General features: G+C 41.7%; 6 protein-coding genes across 11 annotated transcripts; 2 read left to right on the plus strand and 4 right to left on the minus strand.

Annotated features, from left to right (window-relative positions):
• Positions 1–807: 807 nt before the first annotated feature.
• Positions 808–3,933, minus strand: LOC127249936 (uncharacterized). Its single transcript, XM_051273029.1, has 3 exons — positions 3,613–3,933; positions 1,991–2,650; positions 808–1,479 (listed from the first exon to the last, which is right to left on the minus strand). Exons 1-3 carry the CDS (start codon positions 3,718–3,720, stop codon positions 1,096–1,098), a joined length of 1,152 nt encoding a protein of 383 aa, XP_051128986.1. The 5' UTR covers positions 3,721–3,933; the 3' UTR covers positions 808–1,095.
• Positions 3,934–4,567: 634 nt separating this feature from the next.
• On the plus strand, positions 4,568–11,586 carry LOC127249923 (protein ROOT HAIR DEFECTIVE 3 homolog 2-like). 6 transcript variants are annotated; one of them, XM_051273000.1, is made up of 23 exons: positions 4,575–4,990; positions 5,069–5,189; positions 5,560–5,626; positions 5,768–5,870; positions 6,275–6,345; positions 6,774–6,837; positions 6,909–6,974; positions 7,061–7,108; positions 7,188–7,250; positions 7,340–7,396; positions 7,465–7,623; positions 7,699–7,767; positions 7,846–7,937; positions 8,497–8,575; positions 8,741–8,906; positions 9,134–9,258; positions 9,389–9,651; positions 9,731–9,827; positions 9,903–10,070; positions 10,146–10,250; positions 10,350–10,444; positions 10,529–10,625; positions 10,716–11,586. In XM_051273000.1, the coding sequence occupies exons 2-23, from the start codon at positions 5,171–5,173 to the stop codon at positions 10,926–10,928; spliced, it is 2,286 nt and encodes a 761-aa protein (XP_051128957.1). In that variant the 5' UTR covers positions 4,575–4,990; positions 5,069–5,170; the 3' UTR covers positions 10,929–11,586. The 6 variants fall into 6 exon arrangements, with proteins under 6 accessions (XP_051128959.1, XP_051128956.1, XP_051128957.1 ...); XM_051273001.1 differs by having other exon boundaries at positions 4,575–4,859; XM_051273002.1 differs by having other exon boundaries at positions 4,568–5,189; positions 10,529–10,614; positions 10,716–10,936.
• A 1,059-nt stretch (positions 11,587–12,645) lies between these two features.
• LOC127249933 (U-box domain-containing protein 30-like) lies at positions 12,646–15,586 on the plus strand. Its single transcript, XM_051273023.1, has one exon. The coding sequence runs from the start codon at positions 13,571–13,573 to the stop codon at positions 14,918–14,920; it is 1,350 nt and encodes a 449-aa protein (XP_051128980.1). The 5' UTR covers positions 12,646–13,570; the 3' UTR covers positions 14,921–15,586.
• LOC127249943 (photosystem I reaction center subunit III, chloroplastic) lies at positions 15,542–16,424 on the minus strand. The gene is made up of 2 exons (XM_051273041.1): positions 16,048–16,424; positions 15,542–15,961 (listed from the first exon to the last, which is right to left on the minus strand). The coding sequence occupies exons 1-2, from the start codon at positions 16,422–16,424 to the stop codon at positions 15,652–15,654; spliced, it is 687 nt and encodes a 228-aa protein (XP_051128998.1). The 3' UTR covers positions 15,542–15,651.
• Positions 16,421–17,515, minus strand: LOC127249949 (uncharacterized). The gene is made up of 2 exons (XM_051273048.1): positions 17,351–17,515; positions 16,421–17,245 (listed from the first exon to the last, which is right to left on the minus strand). The coding sequence occupies exon 2, from the start codon at positions 17,184–17,186 to the stop codon at positions 16,980–16,982; it is 207 nt and encodes a 68-aa protein (XP_051129005.1). The 5' UTR covers positions 17,187–17,245; positions 17,351–17,515; the 3' UTR covers positions 16,421–16,979.
• A 19-nt stretch (positions 17,516–17,534) lies between these two features.
• Positions 17,535–19,319, minus strand: LOC127249670 (delta(24)-sterol reductase-like). The gene is made up of 2 exons (XM_051272602.1): positions 18,078–19,319; positions 17,535–17,978 (listed from the first exon to the last, which is right to left on the minus strand). The coding sequence occupies exons 1-2, from the start codon at positions 19,317–19,319 to the stop codon at positions 17,535–17,537; spliced, it is 1,686 nt and encodes a 561-aa protein (XP_051128559.1).
• Between the last annotated feature and the right edge of the window lie 1,023 nt (positions 19,320–20,342).

Consider the following 20,342-nt stretch of genomic DNA (forward strand, 5'->3'; position numbering starts at 1 on the left):
TAAATAATATAAAAAAATATATACTTGATGAGAAACTACACCCAATCAATTTTGAGGCCTATTCTCGAAATGTCCGGAGATTTTGGAGTTTTCTGAAAAAAAATTAAATATTTTATATGATAAAAAGTTTGAATGAAATAATTTTGAGATTGATCACCTTTTATAAAATAATATAATATAATATAATATTTTTCAACTGGACAGACCTGACTATAACTAGTCTAGTTTGGATGCTTGTACAAGTGACTGTAGTAGCTATCACAGCTCGTCGCATGGGCAGAAGAAATTACGATTCGGTCAATCGTTGCTATAATAATGTTATATTATATCTAAATGATGATCACGATAGGGTAGAGGAAGTAGTACATCAAATGAAATGACTCTCCTCTCCTCCCCTCCGACCCGACCCGATCCGATCCATATTTATTAGTACTATTATCAATTCGTCATTATGATCACCACTTGTTGTTATACTAAGATGACGACTCGGCACAGCTCAAGTGTAGCACAAGAATGAATTAAGCGATGAGGGGTGAGTGACTGAGTCTGAGTCTGAGTCTGAGTAAATGAAGCAGCAGCAGGTAGCAGTGAGGACCGACGACGGACTGACTGACCGACCGACCTTCCTTCCTTCCTTCCTTCCTTTGAGTGTGAGTGTGAGGAAAGGAAAGAAGGGCAGGGCAAGGTTTGTCGATATATAATGAGAAAGAAAGAAAGAAAGAAAGAAAGAAGAAAGAAGGGGCCATGCCATGGATAAACAACAAAACCGACTGACTGACCGACTGACTGACACCAATAATAACATCAACGTGTATAAATGCCAACTGAACTCATCTGCAATACTTGATCATCATCATCACCGTCATCACCTATCACAGTTTCAATGTTGACCCTTGACCACCCACCTACACCCACACCATCTATCTACTACTCATGAATATGAATGAATGATGATCATCACCATCGTCATTCCTCGATGTGTGTTGTGTATATACATACAGACATACATACGTACGCGATTGAATTAATATGTAAGTAAACTAATTAATTAATTGATCAATGAATTGAGAGGGAAACCAGACAGAGAGGCGGGTACTATTTTGGAGGCGACTGATGCGTGGTTCTGTTGCCGGCGAAGGCGAGGATGGAATTGGCCAGTTTGTTAATGGCGTCCACGAGCCCATTCACGCCTTGTCGATGGATCTCTGCCTTGGACTCCTCGATCTGCAGTCTTCTCTCCTGCACCCTCAACAGCTCTCTGTGCCTTCTCTCTTGTCGCTCCTCGCCTGACTGGATCGCTTCCGCTATCACTGATGCGCTTCTTGATATTGCAGACCCTATTCCCAATGCCTCTCCCCCTCCCCCTCCCCCGCTCGTCGTCTCCCTGTCGCCACCGCTGCTGCTTACTCCGCCGCCTCCTCCTCTTCTCTTTCTCCTCTTCGATGGTGAGTCCGTTTGCTCTCTCGTTTCCGAATCTGACTATCACAAATATAAACATATCATCGTCAGTGGGGTGGGGTGGGTACCGTGACAGCATTTGAAGGGAAGGAATTGAATTTAAACAACAGATAGATACAGATTGATTGGTAATTACAATAGCCAGAGAGGGATTAATTAAGAAAATAAAATAGCAGGGTGAAAGTTGTTGATTTATTATGTAACAACAGATTAACCTTAATTTATTTTATCCTGAATTAGAATACATCACATGTTAGATTCAGGTAGTGTGTCTTTCTTAATTAATTAAATTAATTAATTAATGATGCCTCCTCGTTAATTCATTCTATATTTCATCAGCTCAAGCATCCATTTTTTCTTCACAAGTTCCAATCAATAATCCACCTCACACGACCCACGACCATGAACCTCCTCCTACTCCTACTTACTGATCAGGGTTTTCAAGATTGATAATTAGGTATGTATATAAATAATAATAATATACGTACAGAATGAATTTACATATAGAGGGAGAGAGAGAGAGAGAGCCTACTGTAGGTAAGGGTTGCGAAGAAGGAAGCTGATGAGCGGGCGGTGGCAGTGGAAATGGCAATGGCAATGGCAAGGCCAGAGTTGCAGAATGCTGAACGATGGGACGTTGCTGCTGACCTAAACCCTGAAGAAGAATGGGGTTATCAACAAGACCAAGAGTGGCGGGCACATTGGCAGTGGAACTCCCGGCGCCGGCGCCGAGGTGGCCTTTCCGGTCGACTACATCGACCAGGGCTTCATATATCTGGGGCAGCAAATTGGAAGGCAGGCTGTTGTCTTTCCGCTCAGTCTTGTCAATCCTCCAGTAGGACTTGTCTTGAGCTAATTGAGATGGGTCTCCTCCTGCTGCTGCTGTCTCGGCCGCTACTCGCCTCTCGTACTCCCTCACCTTCTTGAAATCCCTCATGAGATTATCCCACTTGTCGTTGCACTGATTTTGGCTTCTCAAACAGCCCTTGCTCCAGCAGTAGTCCTCCACCCATTTCCATCGCAGCTCGGCCGGCTTGCCCCTCTCGCTGCTGTCCCCAAACCTCTTCATCCTTCTCTGGTCGTCCATCTTCTTCGCTTCGATAAGAACCATGGTCTCTTGAAGGGTCCAGTTTCCCTTCCTGTAATCCCTCTCCCTCTCCCTCGGCCCTTCACTCCTCCGGTCCATGCAGCGCTGCAATTAATGAATTAAGAAAGAATATGATAAATTAATTAATTAATAAATGAATAAATAATGGCAGTCAATGCAATGCTGCAGCCTCGATCAGGGACGGGGACAGGGACAGAGACAGCGAGAAGCTTGGGTGACTGATTATTTAGCTAGGAGCAATCTACAAAGCAGCTGGAAGCAGTGGAGTCATCACTGAAAAGTGGAAAAGTAACGAGAGAGAGAGAGAGAGAGAGAGAGAGGGGTCGGAGGAACTTCCTAGGAGGAAGGAGGAAGATGAGAAGGAGAAAAAAGGGATCTTTTTATATTTCGTCCATCGGTACTGTAAATACTAAATAATAATCCGACTAGTGCAAATACATGTATGTATGTATGGAAATTCGAATCTAATCTTACGTGGTGGGAGGGATCAACTGATGAAGCTAAGATGAAGATCACTGTTAATATGAGTGATAATGATATAATCAAATCAAATCCATTCCATTCCATTCCTGCCTATTTTGATTTACATCATTCTAAAATAGAACCCTTCTGCTTTCATCCGGTGGGCCTCCCGAATTGTGTAAAATTCATTCTTATGAAGGGTTCCTTTCAAGTTGCTGTGTAGATTTGGTTTGCAAGTTCAGATGGTGAATACTACGTCTCACTCTCCTGTCCATCTCACCCTCCCTCCCTCCCTATAACCTAACCTCTCTATACTTTCTTCATAATACTCTATTTTACTTAAAGCATATCTGTCTGTACATACACTAATGTGTTGAACTCATTGAAAATTTACGAGAATGATTATTATTATAGCGAGAAAGTGAATTAAGGGAGCGAGGTGGCTGACCCTGAAAGAAAAATTAACTCTCTTGTATGCAAAAGTAAACCACGTGAAAGCTGTAGAAGCTTTGTGCAGCAGCAGATGCTGCCTGCACTGCACTGACGCATGTCCAGTCCAACAAAATTATAAAAATTCAACTCACAGATCCATTCCAATCAAAATCAAAAAATTGGACGACAACACCAGTTGATCGAGGTGAATTGATGGTTCCCCCATGCTCTCTCTCTCTCCTCTCTATCTCTCTCTGCATGTTGTTTATACCACACCTACTACTGCTACTGCACTTTTCCCAAGAGGCCGATCACAATAGATTCGATCAGCAGCCGGCGATGGTGCACTAATCATTGGCTTCTTCCTCTAATCCCATGGCTGCAGCTCATAGTAAACCAAGTTTAGAGGGGGGTGTGGGTGTGGAAACTGGAAAATGGTAGTCAGATCTGATCAGAGACCATCCATCCTCCAATGGGGCGGGGTGGGGTGGGGTGGCCACAGCTAATAGAGAGAGAGTGTGTGTGTGAGTCAGGACTCTCATCAGGAGCAATTAAAGCCGAGGGATTCCACGTCATCCAACTTTTTCCACTTTATGCTCTGCTCTGCCAGGTAGGACACCCTTCTTTGACTGTCTCTGGCACTTTGACCGATCAAGGACACCCACCCTTGGGCCCCACTCAGACCTTGACACGTCACCATCGTTCTTACTTCTTGGACTCTAGCCTGCCAACTTCCTAAGTACGTCCTCAATGCCCCCAAATTGAAATTTATGTGATCTTTTTATCAGCACCCTTGACCCTTCTCTGTTCATTCATGTTTTTACGGTCGTATCAGTGTATTTTATTTAATCTGATATAGATCAATAATACCACATTTATGACATGTGCTAATCTGCCTTCCCTCAGGATTCTTGGTGGCATTCTTGATTTCCTCCCCCATATTATTGTAGTAATTTGTAACATTATACGAATACGAATGACCACTGTAATGATCACTGTGTCAACATAACATAATAAAGAGCGACCCAAGCAGAAACCAAATGCAGGGTTTTGTCTAGAACGAAGGTCTGTACACTGTAGCCTCTCCCTGCTGTTTCACGTATCCTCCAGATCGGCCCACACCTCCAAAGCCCAAATTTAATATAATTGCTACTTGTTCTCCTTTCCCTTTTTCCTTTTTTGGTTCAGATTATCTGCACCAGCAATGGATGACGTAATGCGAGTCATCATTTTCTTGAAAACATAGTTGTGTCCTGTGTCGCCTGTTAGCAAAGGTGGGCGATCATAGTCGGTGTCACCGATCACTGGGTTAAGACAGCGGCGTGGTGGGCGATGGGTTCTAAATTTCCATTTCCTAACCCTGTCTGTCTCCGAAACTGCTCTAGTATAGGGTTTCTTGGTAATTACAATTTACTGAGATTGTCATTTGAAAAAATCAAGACTTGACAATCGCGCGAATCTAGGACGCCCATATTCTTCTCTTCTTCCGGATATGTTCGGTTCTTGCAGCTTGGGAAATAAAATACTGCTGTAGAATTTAAAAAATTTCACCAATATTTTCGGGTGGTGCTGGTGGCTGAGATGGCTGACAAATCTTTCCCCACGCAGTTGATTTCCGGCGATGGGGATTTCAATGCGGCTGACTTGCGAAACTTCATCAACTCCGTAAAGCTTCATGAGTGTGGCCTCTCCTACGCGGTCGTTGCCATCATGGGCCCTCAGAGTAGCGGTATTTTTGCCATTTGCTTTGGTTGTTTGCTGTCTATTGAACTATTGTAACTTTGGAGAGTTGGGAATTGGTTTTTCCCTTGTTTACTATGTAACCTTGATTGGCTGGTGAGGATGCCGTCATCTAGTTGAATCTTTATAATGTAGTGCTGAATTCATTTTTATGTTCAGCTGGATATTGGCTCTCAATGGATTATACCGCTTTGAATGTAACTCTTTTGTATTCAGATTGAAATCTTGATTAGTTGGAACTGTTTCGAAAGTGTTTCACCTTGGTGTAGTATTCTCCTTCATTCGATATTTATTATTAGCTTCCCAGATTACGATTTTAATCTCTTCTTTATAAAGTAATTCATGGAAATAATTCTCAGGGAAAAGTACTTTGTTAAATCATCTGTTTTATACGAACTTCAGGGAGATGGATGCGTACAGCGGAAGGTTGGATCAGCTGCCTCTTACAGTTTTTACTTTTATTTTTTTTGGTTAAATATGTCTTGGAGACATCAATGTCTCAAGCTAAGTATTATAAATTGGAGACTATCAATTTTTTGTTAAAAAATATTACCTTTCGATTCCTAGGAATCAAACCACTAAAGGTGTATGGATAGCCAAGGCTGTTGGTATTGAGCCTTTTACAATTGTCATGGACTTGGAGGGCACCGATGGCCGAGAAAGGGGTGAGGTATATTTCTTTTCTTTAGTTTCTTTAGCCTATGATAGTTCAGTGTTGTAACTATTCTGTTCCTTGCTGAGGCAGTCTAACAAAATTTCACTCAATGTCTAATGCAATTTTGATATACTTATTTATCTAAATGTGTAGGCTACAAACATTTGTCACTGTTTTGATTGTGCCCTACTAGGGGTGACACTTATCCATTTATGTTTCTTGCATCCGATATCACATTTATCATTTGTAAATGCAAATCTGCATCATCTTTCTTGGTTAATATGATACTGAGTATGTGGATAAGATGCTTGCAGAGTTAAAAGTACATAGATTATGCTAACTCAGGTTTATCTTTTACATCTGTAAGGGCATGTACTAGACGATTCCTCATTTTCGTTAATTAAAAATGTGGCCTTCAGGATGATACGGCATTTGAAAAACAAAGTGCACTATTTGCTTTAGCTGTCGCTGATGTTGTCCTCATAAACATGTAAGTTTTTCATCTTGTAGCTCCATGTTTGTTAGCTTTGTTTGTAAGTATTTTACCCCTCAATTTTTTTTACTGCTTCCATATTTCAAATTGATTCATCTTTGAATTATAATAGTTATGTAAGTTTTAAACCCAAATACGCACACAAGTAAACTGATTCATATATATATATGTGTGTGTGTGTGTGTGTTACATTCACACACACGAATGTACACACACACAAGCTGTAAAAGTTAATGTTATGTGCATAAATCATCTGTTTTCCAGTTATTAAATTGAAAACAATCTTGAACGTGTAAAGAGTTTTGTTCTAGGCAGCAGGCAGAGTCTTCTAAACCCTCAAAAGCTTGTACTGATTTTACAAACCAGAAATTGCAAACAATTGTATTGTGTAGTTTGTTGAATATCAATTGTTTATCCTGTTGCAGATGGTGCCATGACATAGGTCGTGAGCAAGCTGCAAACAGACCTCTTCTGAAAGTTGTGTTTCAGGTGCGTATCGTTGTACTTAAGATGGGAATGACATCTATTGTTCTCTGTGACACTGTTTGATGCTTTGATAGGTTATGATGCGCTTATTTAGTCCGCGTAAGACAACCCTTCTCTTTGTTATACGTGACAAAACAAAGGTATGCTGGGATAGGCAAGTGCTTGCATACTCATGGCATGTTTTCATCTTATTGTTAAAGGTGATCAATCTTTATTTTTTCTGTAGACCCCTTTTGAATACTTGGAACCTATCTTGAGAGAGGATATTCAGAAGGTGAACGGGGCAAAACATTCTTTTACTTCAAGCTTTATCTGTTCTCAAGGTGTAACTGGGTTTCTCACTGCCTTTTCAGATATGGGAAAAAGTCTCTAAGCCACAGGAGCACGAGGACACTCCTTTGAGTGAATTTTTCAATGCAAGAAATATATCTAACTCAGTTTCTCTTAGATAATTCTAGTTCTCTTTTGTTTCATTCTTATTTGCTTTCCACATTTGGACAAATAGGTGGAAGTTACTGCCTTGTCCAGTTATGAGGAGAAAGAAGAACAATTTAAAGAACAGGTAACTCTATTAAGCTGCAATAACCTCAGCTGTTCTCAAAGGGCGGTTCAATAGTGTATACCTTACAGGTGGCCCAGCTTAGGCAGCGATTTTTCAATTCTATATCTCCAGGGGGACTTGCTGGTGATCGACAAGGTGTTGTTCCTGCTTCAGGATTTTCTTTCAGTGCAGAGCAAATATGGAAAGTTATCAAAGAAAATAAGGATCTTGACCTTCCTGCTCATAAGGTACACATGCATAACCAGTTTGAAGGTGGATGTTATCGTCTGAAATTTTAGATAATGTCACTATTGTATATGTAGGTTATGGTTGCTACTGTGCGATGTGAAGAGATTGCCAATGAGAAGTTTGATGGATTGGCATCTGATGAGGTCTTTTGATTCCTTTGAACTTTACAGTTGTGAAACTATGCCATTGAACATTAGTGATTAGATCCTAATATTACACAGAATTGGTTAGCCCTGGAGCGAGCTATACAAACAGGGGCAGTTTCCGGTTTTGGAAAAAGTATAAGTTCCATCTTGAAGGCATATCTATCAGAGTAAGCTGGCTATGCTATTGCTTTTAGCTTTTCAGAGGCTTTTTCTTTAGTTTTTATATTTCTGAGTTGTGATCCCGATGTATTTGATGTGTATGCCAAAGTGTATTTAACTATTTCTGTTCATTCTTGTACATGAGCTCATCTATGCCTCAATGTTCGCATACTTACGTAACGATTGACAGATTTACTATGAATGCTTACCATCCACGATTCCACATACTAACATATACCAAAAGGAATGAGTCTTCTATTGATTAGTTGCTCCACTATGGATATATTGCAGAAGACCTATTTACAGTTACTATCATTTTTATGATTCCAAAGGACTATTTACTTAATTTTGGGTATGTTAGTCTCTCACAAGTTTTCTGTTTGACTGGTTTGTTATGGATATCATTGATATTATGTTAGTATTAGCTCTAATACGGATGGACCTACTGATCATTGTCAAAGTAAAATGTTTGGTGTAGATACTCGTTTTTCGCTGCAATCTAATTTATAACCATTGTTAAGAAATTTTAGTAACATTTATTGATGGATAGATTACAACACTTCACAGATATGATGCAGAATCTGAATATTTTGAAGAAAATGTGAGAAATGCCAAGCGCCGGTATTTGGAGTCCAAGGCGTTGCAGGCAAGGGAAATGTTATTTACATTGCTTTGGTTCATTCTCAAGATTGTTGCTTGATAGTGCATATGAGTATAATGATAAACCCTAACATATGAAGAAAACTAGTGCCTTCATTGCTTCGTTGAGGATTGACTTTAATAATTAGAGTCCTCTGTATAAATTCTTCAGATGGTCTATCCAGCTTACATAACTATGTTGGGGCATCTTCATTCAAATGCATTTAACAATTTCAAGACTCGACTAGAAGGATGTTTGGATAGAGGAGAAAAGTTTGCTGCTTCAGCACGCACATGCCAGCATTATGCAATGCTTGAATTCGACAATGAATTTGCAGGTGGCACATTGAAACTACACAAGTTATATGAGCATGCATCATCTGTATATTTTTTCACACCTTTGGAATCACATAATTTCCTTTTATATGCTGTAGAAATTGCAACTAATTTCAGGGCTTGCATCTTGCATGAATGCTGATTGGAATGTTGCCTATCATGCTTAATACTTTGTCCTGTATATATTATATTATATACTCCCATCATTCCATGTTTTCCCCTGTTTCAGATGCTGCCATACAGCAGGCTAATTGGGATGTTTCTAAAGTGCGGGAGAAACTTTCTCGGAATCTTAAAGCTCATACATCTCATGTTCGTAGTGAGAGGTTGTCACAGCTGCTAGCAGAGTATGAGGTTTGTGCCCTTGGTTGTAAATATTTCTCTTCCCTTGCTCAGACATGGTTTTCTTGTCTTGGTTTTATCACTTATGTTGTTTTATTAAGATTTGGACATAGTGCTCAACTGGAAATGGTTCTTTATGCAGAGGCAAGTTTCTGCAGCGCTCAATGAACCATTGGAGTCCCTTTCTGAAGCTCCTGGGACAGACACATGGGCTTCTATAAGAAGTCTCCTTAAACGCGAGAGTGATGCGGCAGCATCAGCCTTCTTTTCTGCCCTGACTGGTTTTGAATTGGACCAGGCAACCATTGACGATTTGGTGCAGAATTTGAAGGAATATGCTAGAAAGTTGGTGGAGAAAAAGTCAAGAGACGAGGCTGGAAAGGTTCTGATTCGCATGAAGGATAGGTTGGCTTGACATCTGTCTTCGAGTTCTTTTTTTGTTTAAATCCATCCTGGTTGTTGTTTATGTAGCAAAAACTGTCAGATTTGCTTCTGTCTTCAATCATGACAAGGATTCCATGCCAAGGGTTTGGACAGGAAAGGAAGACATTAGAGCAATTACAAGGGAGGCACGGCTTGAGGTAACTCTGACGGGTAGATGCAATGACAACCTATGTCCAGAGTGACTTTCTTACTTACAAATTGTTTGTTTGTAGTCTATGAAGCTTTTGGCCACGCTGGCTGTCATACGTTTGGATGATACAAAGGATAATGTAGAACGTGTGCTTTTTTCTGCCTTCATGGATGGCACAGGCTCTGTTCATTCTCGGGACAGGGATTTTAGAGTGTCGGGAGATCCTCTTGCTTCAAGCACATGGAGAGAGGTCTTGATCAACAAACCTGGTTAAGCTTTATCCTAACTAATACCTATTTGTCCCTCATCATCGAAACTTATACAGGTTCCTCCAGAAAAGACATTGATCACACCGATTCAGTGCAGAGCATTGTGGAGACAGTTCATGGCAGAAACCGAATATAATGTCACTCAAGCAGTTTCTGCACAGGTTTGACAACCTAGAAGTTCCCAAGTATTTGTTTTTGGACTGGTTTATATTTCTTACCATTTTATTGTCTTACAATGTACTGTTTTGGTCATTGTACAGGAGGCGCACAAGCGAGGTAACAATTGGCTGCCCCCACCTTGGGCAATTGTGGCAATGGCAGTACTTGGGTTCAATGAGTTCATGCTGCTTCTGAGGTGTGCCTACATATCATAACTTGTGTCGATTTTTCTGGACATGAGATAGTTTTCTATGCTGTAAAACTTTTGGGGTCGGCGCAGGAATCCGTTTTACCTTGTAGTATTATTTGTGACATACTTGCTCGGAAAAGCCATATGGGTGCAGACAGACATTCCAGGAATCTTTGGTAACGGCATTGTAAGGCCTACAATTAGATATCCCTTCCCTTGTGCGTAGCCAACCTTAAAATGTTTCGGGTGATGGAATTCAATTACAACCTTGTTTCAGGTGCCAGGGCTTTTTGCCTTATCAAGGAGATTCCCCCCTACACTTATGAACATGTTGGGTCGGCTTGCCAGTGAAGGGCAGGACCGCCCCACGCCTCCCCATCAACATGCTACTTCTCAGGGCTTCAGACACCAGAGTCAAGCATCAGATTCAGTGTCAAGTTGGGTATGTGATCCGGCTGATTCGGATTCGGAATCTACAAATACAAGTTAAGGTCCGTAGATGTGGATGTAGATATGGAGGGAGAGGGAATGTGGTGGATATTCGAAATTAGTATCAGTTGATTGTATTATTATTATTACTAGTATTACTTAATAAGGTAAGGTGACAGTTCAACGAAGAATGAAAGCAATGGAACAAAGGAGCAGTGAGCTCTTGTGCAACAATAATGATGATAAGAGTAGATTTTAATTTGGAAAGGACAGGGAGGGAGGAGGAGTGGGCTTTTGAGTGTGGTGTGGTAGTATTATTGTTGTGATCATGGAGTGAAAATGGAAATGGAAATGATAGCAGATATGGGTTGGCCAGAGAAACCAGAGATGATGAGGTATGAATGAAGTTAATAATGAAATGGTTGGTGGTATTGCCAAAAGAATATTAGTATTAGTATTAGTATTTATTTACTTATTAATGGTCAAACTAGTTTGGTGGAGTCGAGTCTTTGCTGACTCTCATGGGATTGGATTGGATTGGATTTCGGATCATCATTGTCATATTGTCATTGTCGTCGTCATCATCAGCTCAGCTCAACTCCCAACTCTCAACTCTCAACTCAACTCAACAAATACTGCTACACTTTCTTAAGATCCTCCCTCAGCTTGTACCCATAGCTCGCTAACCACTGCTCTCTCTGTTTTTTTCTTCACATAAATAAATTACTCATGCAGCTTAGCTTCTCTTCTCTTCTGTTGTACAAAGAGAGACCTGACCTGACCTGACCTTGTTAATTAATCAACGACAACCACGTTCAAACACGCTTTTTTGCATTCAAATCCTTCACATTACAACATTCACAATACCCTACCCTTGAGGCCATTCAAACAATATTAATTATTTTGCATTTAATTTCAGAGAAGGGAATGAAAGTGGGCCTGCCCTCTCTTCTCTTCTCCATCCATTAATAATCTCTTCCGATTTTTAAGAATTTAAATTTTGAAAACTTGAATACCCCTTCATTTTATTTTTGTCGGGATTGGCCTGGTATCAGCACAGATTCTTAGGCATAAATAGCCTTAATATGAAGTAATAATTCACCAAATACGCAATTAATTAATGGTGCACACTAGTTAATAATAATGATTTCATCTAAACAAATAATAATGACAATAAATGCACAGATCCTAAAAGCATTAGTTAATAATGAAACAAACCAGCATTACGTACACCTCACAAATACCCATGGTGCTGAGTTGGCAGTAGGTAATTGGGTTCAGGGTCAGTCAAAGCAAAAGCCGGTCCAACCAACTGTCGCGGTCAAACGCCTCGCTGGCTCACTTTGGGCCCACCGCAAAATAAAAATAACAAAGAAAATGATCTCATCGTCCTAGTTATATATGCATACTATTCATTTCCACAGGAATAAATCGATTACTGTGTAAACATAATTATTTATAGTGCTTTACAAATCAATAATCTCTCTCTCTCTCTCTCTCTCTCATATATTTATATAACCTTATTAATGAAGTTAGGTGCTTTAATAAATTACAATTTAAAAAATAAACAAGTAGAGACGTGTCAAGAGGTGATTGGAGACAAAAGGAGAAAAAAAAACAAAAAAAAAGCAGTCAAAGGCACACGGGAAAAGTCCGAGCGGCCGCTGTCACGGCGCTCGCTGCCTGCCTGCCTACTGCCCAGCCCACCACTGTTTATGACTTATTTATTAATTTATAATAATTGTGATATTTCCAACCAATACTTAATAGTAGAGTAAAAGATATTGAAATTCGAAAATTTGGCTACATCGAGACAAGATATGGAATTTTTATTTGTTTTGTCTCCAGATTAGCATTTATTAATCCTATGGTTATGGAGATGGAGATGGAGATGGAGATGGAGTCAAGGCTACATTAGCAGCAGAGACAGCAAGTGGGTGGGTCTGGTGGTCTGGCCCCGAAAGCAAAGCAATGAAAAGAACAGAAGAGGTCTGGTGAAGTGAGGAGATAGATGAGATGCTCTTTCTCTCTCTCTGCTCTCCATCCAACTATCTCTGCTCCCACTGCACTGCACTGCTTCTCTAATATCTATCTTCTGGGCAGGTTCTTCTGATCTGGGCCTCAGTTATTTCTTTCATTTTTGATTCCGTTTCGTGTTGCACAAATTTGGGTCTTTTTCTTTTTGCATTCCGGATCTCGGTCTGGTGGGGATTTTTGTTAATCATCTTGTCCCATCTATTTTATGATTCAAGTCTTTTTGAGGCTTGAATGGGAAGAAAGGCAGGGTTAGTTTTTGGGAAAGATTGTCGATTATGAATGTTCTATGATGTGTTGAATGATGGTGCTGATTAGTCTTTTGACCGCAGAAAAAAAATAAAAAAGAGAAAAATAGGATAAAGTGAAAAAAGCGAGAGAGAAATAGAGGGGGAGGAGGGGACAATTAAAAGATATACTATACCCTTTGAAAGAATGCATGTTGGCTGTTAATGTCAATGAAAGCGAGATACTTTGAGGAAGTTTTCATTCTCCCTTTATCCTTCTTTTTCACACATGTGGAGGGAGTGTGGATGCAATGTGCTTTCTTGAAAGGCTAAGCGTGTGGAGATTCTGAAGAGACAGACATTTGCAGTGCAGGGTGTTGGCGTTGGTGCTGTTCGGTAATCGAGCAGATTGCTATCTAACCAAGGAGAGAGAGTTGCCAAGATGCCTATGTTTCGACCTTCTAAGAAGGAGGGGATTCTCGGGTTTGAAGGGGGTGGAGATGGGCGTATATTAGATCTAGATACTGCAGTCAAAGATGGAGTCTTGGGTGGGGTGTCGAATGGGGGCTACGGTGGTGGATTTGGGGATAAGTTGGATCTGAAGAAGATGATCGAAGAGCTAAATTTGCATGAAGTTCCCTCGGTGTTCATTTGTCCTATTTCTCTCGAACCTATGCAGGATCCTGTTACCCTTTGCACTGGCCAAACCTATGAGAAGTTCAATATTCTCAAATGGTTTAGCCTGGGGCACTACACTTGTCCCACCACTATGCAAGAACTTTGGGATGACACCACTACGCCAAACACCACGCTGTACCAGTTGATATACACTTGGTTTTCGCAGAAGTATGTTCAAATGAAGAAGAGATCTGAGGATGCACAAGGAGTGGCAATGGAGCTTCTCGGTACCCTTAAAAAGGTTAAGGGCCAGGCTAGAATCCAAACACTCAAGGAGCTGAAGCAACTTGTTACAAATCATTCAACAGCTAGGAAGGCTGTTGTTGATGAAGGTGGGGTGGCTCTTCTTTCATCTTTACTCGGTCCATTTACTTCGTATGCTGTGGGCTCTGAAGTAATAGCAATTCTTGTGAATTTGATCCTAAGTTCAGAATCAAGGACAAATTTGATGCAACCTGCCAAAGTATCCTCCATCGTCGATATTTTGAATGAAGGGTCATTGGAAACCAAGGTGAATTGCATTAGGCTGATTCAGACATTGATGGAAGGGAAAGATTTCCGCACAGAAATTGTCTCGAGCCATATCTTGTTGGTTGCTTTGTTAAGGTTGGTGAGGGATAGGAGACATCCTAACGGACATTTACCAGGTCTCGGTCTTCTCAAGCTAATTAGCATGCACAAGCAAGTTCGGAGTTTAATTGTGAGCATTGGAGCAGTGCCTCAGTTGGTAGAGTTGATCCCCATATTGAATCCTGAATGTGTGGAGTTAGCCCTTTTCATACTGGATATGCTGTCCTCTGAACCCGAAGGAAGACAAGCTTTAAAGGATTGTCCCAACGCAATCCCAAATGCAGTCAAACTGTTAATGAGGATCTCTGAAAGCTGCACTGAATATGCTCTTTCGATCTTATGGTCTGTGTGCAAAGTTTCCCCGGAGGAGTGCTCGTTGATAGCTGTGGACGCTGGCCTCGCAGCAAAGCTCCTCCTTGTCCTCCAAAGTGGTTACAGACCCATGCTGAAACAGCGTGCAGCTGAGCTGCTGAAGCTCTGCAGCTTGAATTATTCTGATACAATCTTCATTTCCAAGTGCAAACTAACCAGGACAATGCAATGACTGTTGAAGATTGATCGAGTGATGCACAAGCCTCCACGGTGCTTGTTGGAGCAGGTGAAATTGAGAGATCCCTCCCAAATTCTCTTGTTGTAATCGGGGCTCAGTCAGTCAAGAAGTTTGCAGAATATTGCGATGAGGTGGAGATTGGTTCCTCCTGTATGTATGTATGCTTGACAAATGTGTAGTGTAGACCTGTATTGCACCGTACATACACTTTTCTAGCCTCGCGAAACACTTGATGCCTCCTGTTAATTTCTCCAATAAGCACCGGGGCAGGGGCAGGGGCAAGGGCATGGTTGCGACGCCTCAACTTATGGAATGATTTTCATCTGTAAAGATATAAAAAGACTAGGTGCCAATGGTAATGCCTGCAATCTTGGAATTTGGTGGAACCTTGCTCAAGTCTGGTTGGCCTCAAAGACAGTAGAATGTAGTGAAATTTGGTGTATACGGGACAGCCCACAATATTCTAATATGTTAAATTCTTTCAGTTTTTCTGCTCCTTCAGCAGCACTCATTTTCTTGTATGTAGTTAGTATATTATATTATACGTGTTTCAATTTTTTTGTATGAGAATTCAGGTGTTGGCTTTGATTGCCAGTTTCTCTTCTCCAAGTCGAGTCGTTGCAATTCTCCGATACATTTGATATTCAGAATCAAGCAAAAGCAAGCATAACAGATGCAGAGAAGGATAAAGCTTTGGGGTATTGACAGATACAAGAATTGAAATATTAGACGTTGGGATCGATGAGGTTTCCAGTGACCAACTCTCTGTAGGCAGCAACAGGCCAGATGAAACCTCTCCAGACGAGACTGTTGGCCAGTGGAACATCGATGATGATCTCCTTCATCGCGGGCTTCTTCTCACCCCTGATTGCAATCAGGTAGCTTCTTCCAACCCACCCAATCCATCCAGCAATGTACAAGAACAAGATACCCGGGGTGATGAACTCACCCCAGTGCCTCTGATCACCGCTCACTATCAAGTGAGGGAGCCCATCGGATCCACACAGCAGCCCCTGCTTCCCATAGTTATCGAACCTGTGCAGCAATCAATCAAGCACCCAAGATTCAAGCCATTAGCCAACGCAACCTCAATTTAAGGCTGGTTGAGTTGTCGGAATTACCTGCGCTTAGTTTTCTCGATGGTGGCGTTAATGGCGAGAGCGGGTGCACTGTCAGGCTCATAGAGCTTGAGGGAAGACTGAAGCTTCTTGATCTCCTGCTTCTCCCGCTTCTGGAACTGCTTGGATTCTTTGCAAGGGGTCAGGCCTGCAATGTCTGCGGAAGCAGGCAAGACTGGAGCGGATAAGATGATGGAGGACAAAGCAAGCGCCGCCGAAAGCGCCTTGAGCTGGGAACTCGTGGAAGACTGCTCGGCAGACTGGTTGGGAGAAGTAGCCTGGCAAACAACGGTGGCGGCCCTGGGTTTTGTGGCAAACTGAGAAGCCAATTTGGGGGTTGTGATGGATTTGGAGAGATTTGTGGGGATGGTGAGCGACATTATTATGACTATTGTTATTATTACCGGCTGCTGCTGCTGCTGCAGTGGTTGTTGTTCAGAGGGATGAGATGAGATTGATTATGAGAGTTGCAAAAACACAGGTAGTGGTAGTATGGAGGAGGAGGAGGAGGCGGGGGGGGGGGGATGATGGTGAGATTTGTTGGATATGGGGAAAGAAGGGATTAGTGGCTGTGAAGGCGGATAAGGTTGGATTGAGTATTATTCTGGGCTGAGCTGGATGGTTGCGATTGGTTTGATGGGGTTTGGGCATCGGATCATCATCATATCATCATTTTCAGACGACGCAACCCAACCAACCAAGAAAAGTGAGTTGGAAGATTCGTGTTTCCATCATGTTATGTATGTACCATACACACACTACCAAGTATCAACACAGACAGACAGACAGGCTGCATTTAGATAGGGTTAAAATTTAGGATAATTTACTAGGGACAATTCAAATCCAATCCGACATGTGTATGTAATGTAATTACAAGCTCTCACCCACAGACACATTCAAAAAGTTTCAAAAGCCATTGCAGATCAGATCGCAAATCAAACACGCGAAGAAGCTTTGTCGGAATAAGAAGAAATGGTGGTGGTGGTTGCGACGCTGCCCGGAGGTGGAGCTGGGGCTCCGAATACCTGGGCATTCGCATATGCTTCTCGCCTGCCCTTGGCTCGTCCGCATAGGTAGCACCCCACCCCCAGCAGTAAAGCAAACAGAATCAACGGCAGAGATAACACTATTACAGCCCCCATCTCCCACAAATCAACAACCAACGATCGATCAACCCTCTTTCTTCAATGGCGTCCCTTCCCTGTGAACAATACATACATACATATATATATATATGTATATATAACGGCAAGTAGAAAGACGAACGTTCAATTAAAAGTCTCTAACGGTAACATTTCCAACCAACCGCCAATAGGGTTTGGAAAGCTGTCTCCAGTCCAGTTGAAGGAATTCTCCTTTTCAAACTTCAAAAAAAAATCCCCTTTCTTTCAAGAGACCCTGAAACAGATTTGAAAATATACTGACTAGTGTGGTTCAACCAGTTTTTGAGAATGCTACAATACAAGCGCAACCCGATACATTTTTCATCACTAAGCTTTTTCCATGTGTGGCGTTTCAAGAATGGCCTGCTCGGCTTCCTGAACCTCCTTTTCGGTCTTCCTACCCTTTTTGGACTTGTAATACACACTCATGAAGGTACCTACGGCTCCATACTTGCGCCTGCAGTGCTCGTAAAGTTCACAGTCGAACATTCTCCAGAAGTTTTGCTCCGTCAGCTCGGACACAGCATACTGTGCTTCAAAACCATGGTTCTCAATCAACCAATTCTCCATTCTATGAACTGCCTCAGCTCCATCAAACTCCTCACCTCTTAAAACAGGCCCGGGAGCATAGTAAATTCCAACATCTGTGAACATCTGTGCTTCCAGCGTATCTCCCTGTCTGAGCTGCAGTTCAAATCCAGGCTCCGGATACACCATAGTTTTCACTGGAAGTTTGAATAGTCTGTGAGGACAGAGCCAAATGGGATAGACCTGGATTGGAAACAACAATCAAGAAAACCAATCCAATCCAATCCAATCCATAATTCTAGAAAGTGATTAGTAATCAGATCAGATAGATAAATTAACTACCTCCATTTCCCTGTGGATCCATTCCAGAGCATCACCAAGTTTGTAGAGGGGAATAAGCAAGTCCTGGATGACATGCATGTCATGGTAATATTTCCTGATTGCTTCACCTTGAGTAGCCTTGAGAAGAGAAATCTTTGGAGGCATCATCCACCCGAGAAGAAATCTGAACCACCATTGATCCGCAAAAGGAAGGATGAGCTTTCCCTCCCAGTATAAGCTCCTGGTGTGCTTATGGTAATATTCCCTGGTGGGAATATACTCTACAAACTCACCCTTGTTCAGTGCAGCCTGTGCGTGTTGGTAAAACCAGGGCTTGAACCACCAGCCCAAACTGTTGATTCTCCCTTTGGCTTCTTCTTTTGAGGCGTATCTTCCCGTCATGCAGACAGCTTCTGTGGGACTATAAATCAATGTCTCAACAAAATCAGGAACCTTATCAGGGTTGTCCTGATCTCCATCCCTTGGTGCAAAAGAATCCATGTATGCTTGTGCAAGCTCCTTAAGATTCCCAACTACAGGCTTATATGTCACCCTCATGTATTCCTTAACTGTAATAAGCTTAATCTCGGCAGCAACAAGGAGGCCCAACGTCCCCTGAGACCACGGGATGGCATAGAAAAGGTCTGAGTACTCATTGTCTCTTGTGGCCTTAACCAACCGCCCATCAGCCAACACAATTTCACATGACACAATGGTGTCCGAGAAGAGGCCGTAGATATGGGAGCTTCCTTCAATCCCATAGCCATTGATAAGGCCCCCAACAGTGAGGTCATCGAGCTCGGGAAGGACAGCAGGGGAAAGATTCATTGGAACAGTGACTCTGGATATCTGACCCATATCGACCAAGGGCTCCACTCTGGCAACCATTCTCTCCCTGTCGATGCTCAGAATGTTCCTAAACGCAGACAGGTCAACCTGGAAGTGGCGAGCACGCTTGTAGTCCACATTTCGCATTCCCACTGCAATCCAGGGCTTCCTGGCCGTGCATGCTAAACCATCCTTGCGTGGATCCCTGGCCTTAAGCCGTCTGATGACTTCCTCAACATTCTGGCGGTGCTCCTTCTGGCGCTGCTTGAATGACTTGCTCTCGGACCAGACATCCCCAAGATATCTGAGGAGGTACATTGTGGAAGATATGGGGAGGACAACAAACACAACGAGTATCCATCGAAACTGGACCAAGTAGTCCAGCCAAACCGTTTTCCTCTTGGGGCGGAGGGGGGCCTCCAGATCCGGCTGCATTCTGAAACTACAGACACCTGCAGGTCGATGCATTATTATAATTGATGTATATGTAACGTTAAACGGGAGAACCATTCACTGGCCGGTAAGATAAAAACACATGCATATATATAGTTGATGTGCTGTCCATATATCGATCACTCGGCACTCTATCTATCGATCGTGTGTGTGTTCAGATGAAGATGAAGATGTGAGTCATTACTTGCACCCGTGACGTCGGTCCTTCAAGACTCTGATGAGATGATTCCTGTAGCCATATATTGTGAAAGGAAGAAACAACACAGTTTATTTATTTATTAGTTACGTTTCGACATGTATCCATCCATCCACACCACATTATATTATTATTATATATATATAATGTGAAGCTTAGGTCCTTCAATGGTGTATGTCGGGACGGTGACGGGGACGAAGATAAATTAATTTCGATGTAGTATGTGATGTCGCAAAGGAAAGGGATCTAGGCAATAATTTGGGTGCACCGCACGCTGCCTCTCTCAAAAGGGGGCAGGGCAGGGCAGGGCAGGCTAGGCACGACCCGCAGCGATTTTGGGTTGGCAACACTACTCTACGTATACATTATTTTTTAGAGTGTGTTTAGATGAGTGAGGGTCGGCTACCAACCCTACTCTTCTATTATTATCATTATTATTATTAGGAAAAAAAATAAAATAGTCTTGTTGAAACCGAAATAATAAAAAAAAAAAAATCCATTTTAATTTTAATTTTATTATAAATAATTTAAATTATTCTCTATCCTAAAATACAATAGTATATAAGTAAACAATAATACATAAAATAATTTTGATTTGAAATGATAAAAAAATAAATTTTATATTACTTCCGATAATAATTGGTATAAAGAATAAAAATAGACATCTCCAATTTTTTAAATAGAATATAACTTTAATATTAAAGCTTTACAAATTTAGGCGTGCTTATTTGGAGATTTTAAAGTTATGTTTGATATTTGTTGCTATTGAATTATTTATTCTGAGGCAGGAGACAACAATCAAATCTTTA

The sequence above is a fragment of the Andrographis paniculata genome, unplaced genomic scaffold (assembly GCF_009805555.1).
Source record: "Andrographis paniculata isolate CXL003 unplaced genomic scaffold, ASM980555v1 Contig36END, whole genome shotgun sequence".
Taxonomy (NCBI): domain Eukaryota; kingdom Viridiplantae; phylum Streptophyta; class Magnoliopsida; order Lamiales; family Acanthaceae; genus Andrographis; species Andrographis paniculata.

Bases quoted from the DNA above. Each gene is read 5' to 3' on its own strand.
- LOC127249936 (XM_051273029.1), bottom strand. From the start codon at position 3,720: ATGCAGAGAGAGATAGAGAGGAGAGAGAGAGAGCATGGGGGAACCATC. The intron at 2,651-3,612 runs GTGAGTTGAATT...CATTAATTGCAG, and splicing joins ATTTTGATTGGAATGGATCT to CGCTGCATGGACCGGAGGAG. The intron at 1,480-1,990 runs GTAGGCTCTCTC...TATTTGTGATAG, and splicing joins CTTCGCAACCCTTACCTACA to TCAGATTCGGAAACGAGAGA.
- LOC127249923 (XM_051272999.1), top strand. From the start codon at position 5,042: ATGGCTGACAAATCTTTCCCCACGCAGTTGATTTCCGGCGATGGGGAT. The intron at 7,624-7,698 runs GTACACATGCAT...TTGTATATGTAG, and splicing joins TTGACCTTCCTGCTCATAAG to GTTATGGTTGCTACTGTGCG. The intron at 9,652-9,730 runs GTTGGCTTGACA...AAAAACTGTCAG, and splicing joins CTGATTCGCATGAAGGATAG to ATTTGCTTCTGTCTTCAATC.
- LOC127249933 (XM_051273023.1), top strand. From the start codon at position 13,571: ATGCCTATGTTTCGACCTTCTAAGAAGGAGGGGATTCTCGGGTTTGAA.
- LOC127249943 (XM_051273041.1), bottom strand. From the start codon at position 16,424: ATGTCGCTCACCATCCCCACAAATCTCTCCAAATCCATCACAACCCCC. The intron at 15,962-16,047 runs GTAATTCCGACA...ATTGCTGCACAG, and splicing joins ATCGAGAAAACTAAGCGCAG to GTTCGATAACTATGGGAAGC.
- LOC127249949 (XM_051273048.1), bottom strand. From the start codon at position 17,186: ATGGGGGCTGTAATAGTGTTATCTCTGCCGTTGATTCTGTTTGCTTTA.
- LOC127249670 (XM_051272602.1), bottom strand. From the start codon at position 19,319: ATGCAGCCGGATCTGGAGGCCCCCCTCCGCCCCAAGAGGAAAACGGTT. The intron at 17,979-18,077 runs GTAGTTAATTTA...TTTCCAATCCAG, and splicing joins GGATCCACAGGGAAATGGAG to GTCTATCCCATTTGGCTCTG.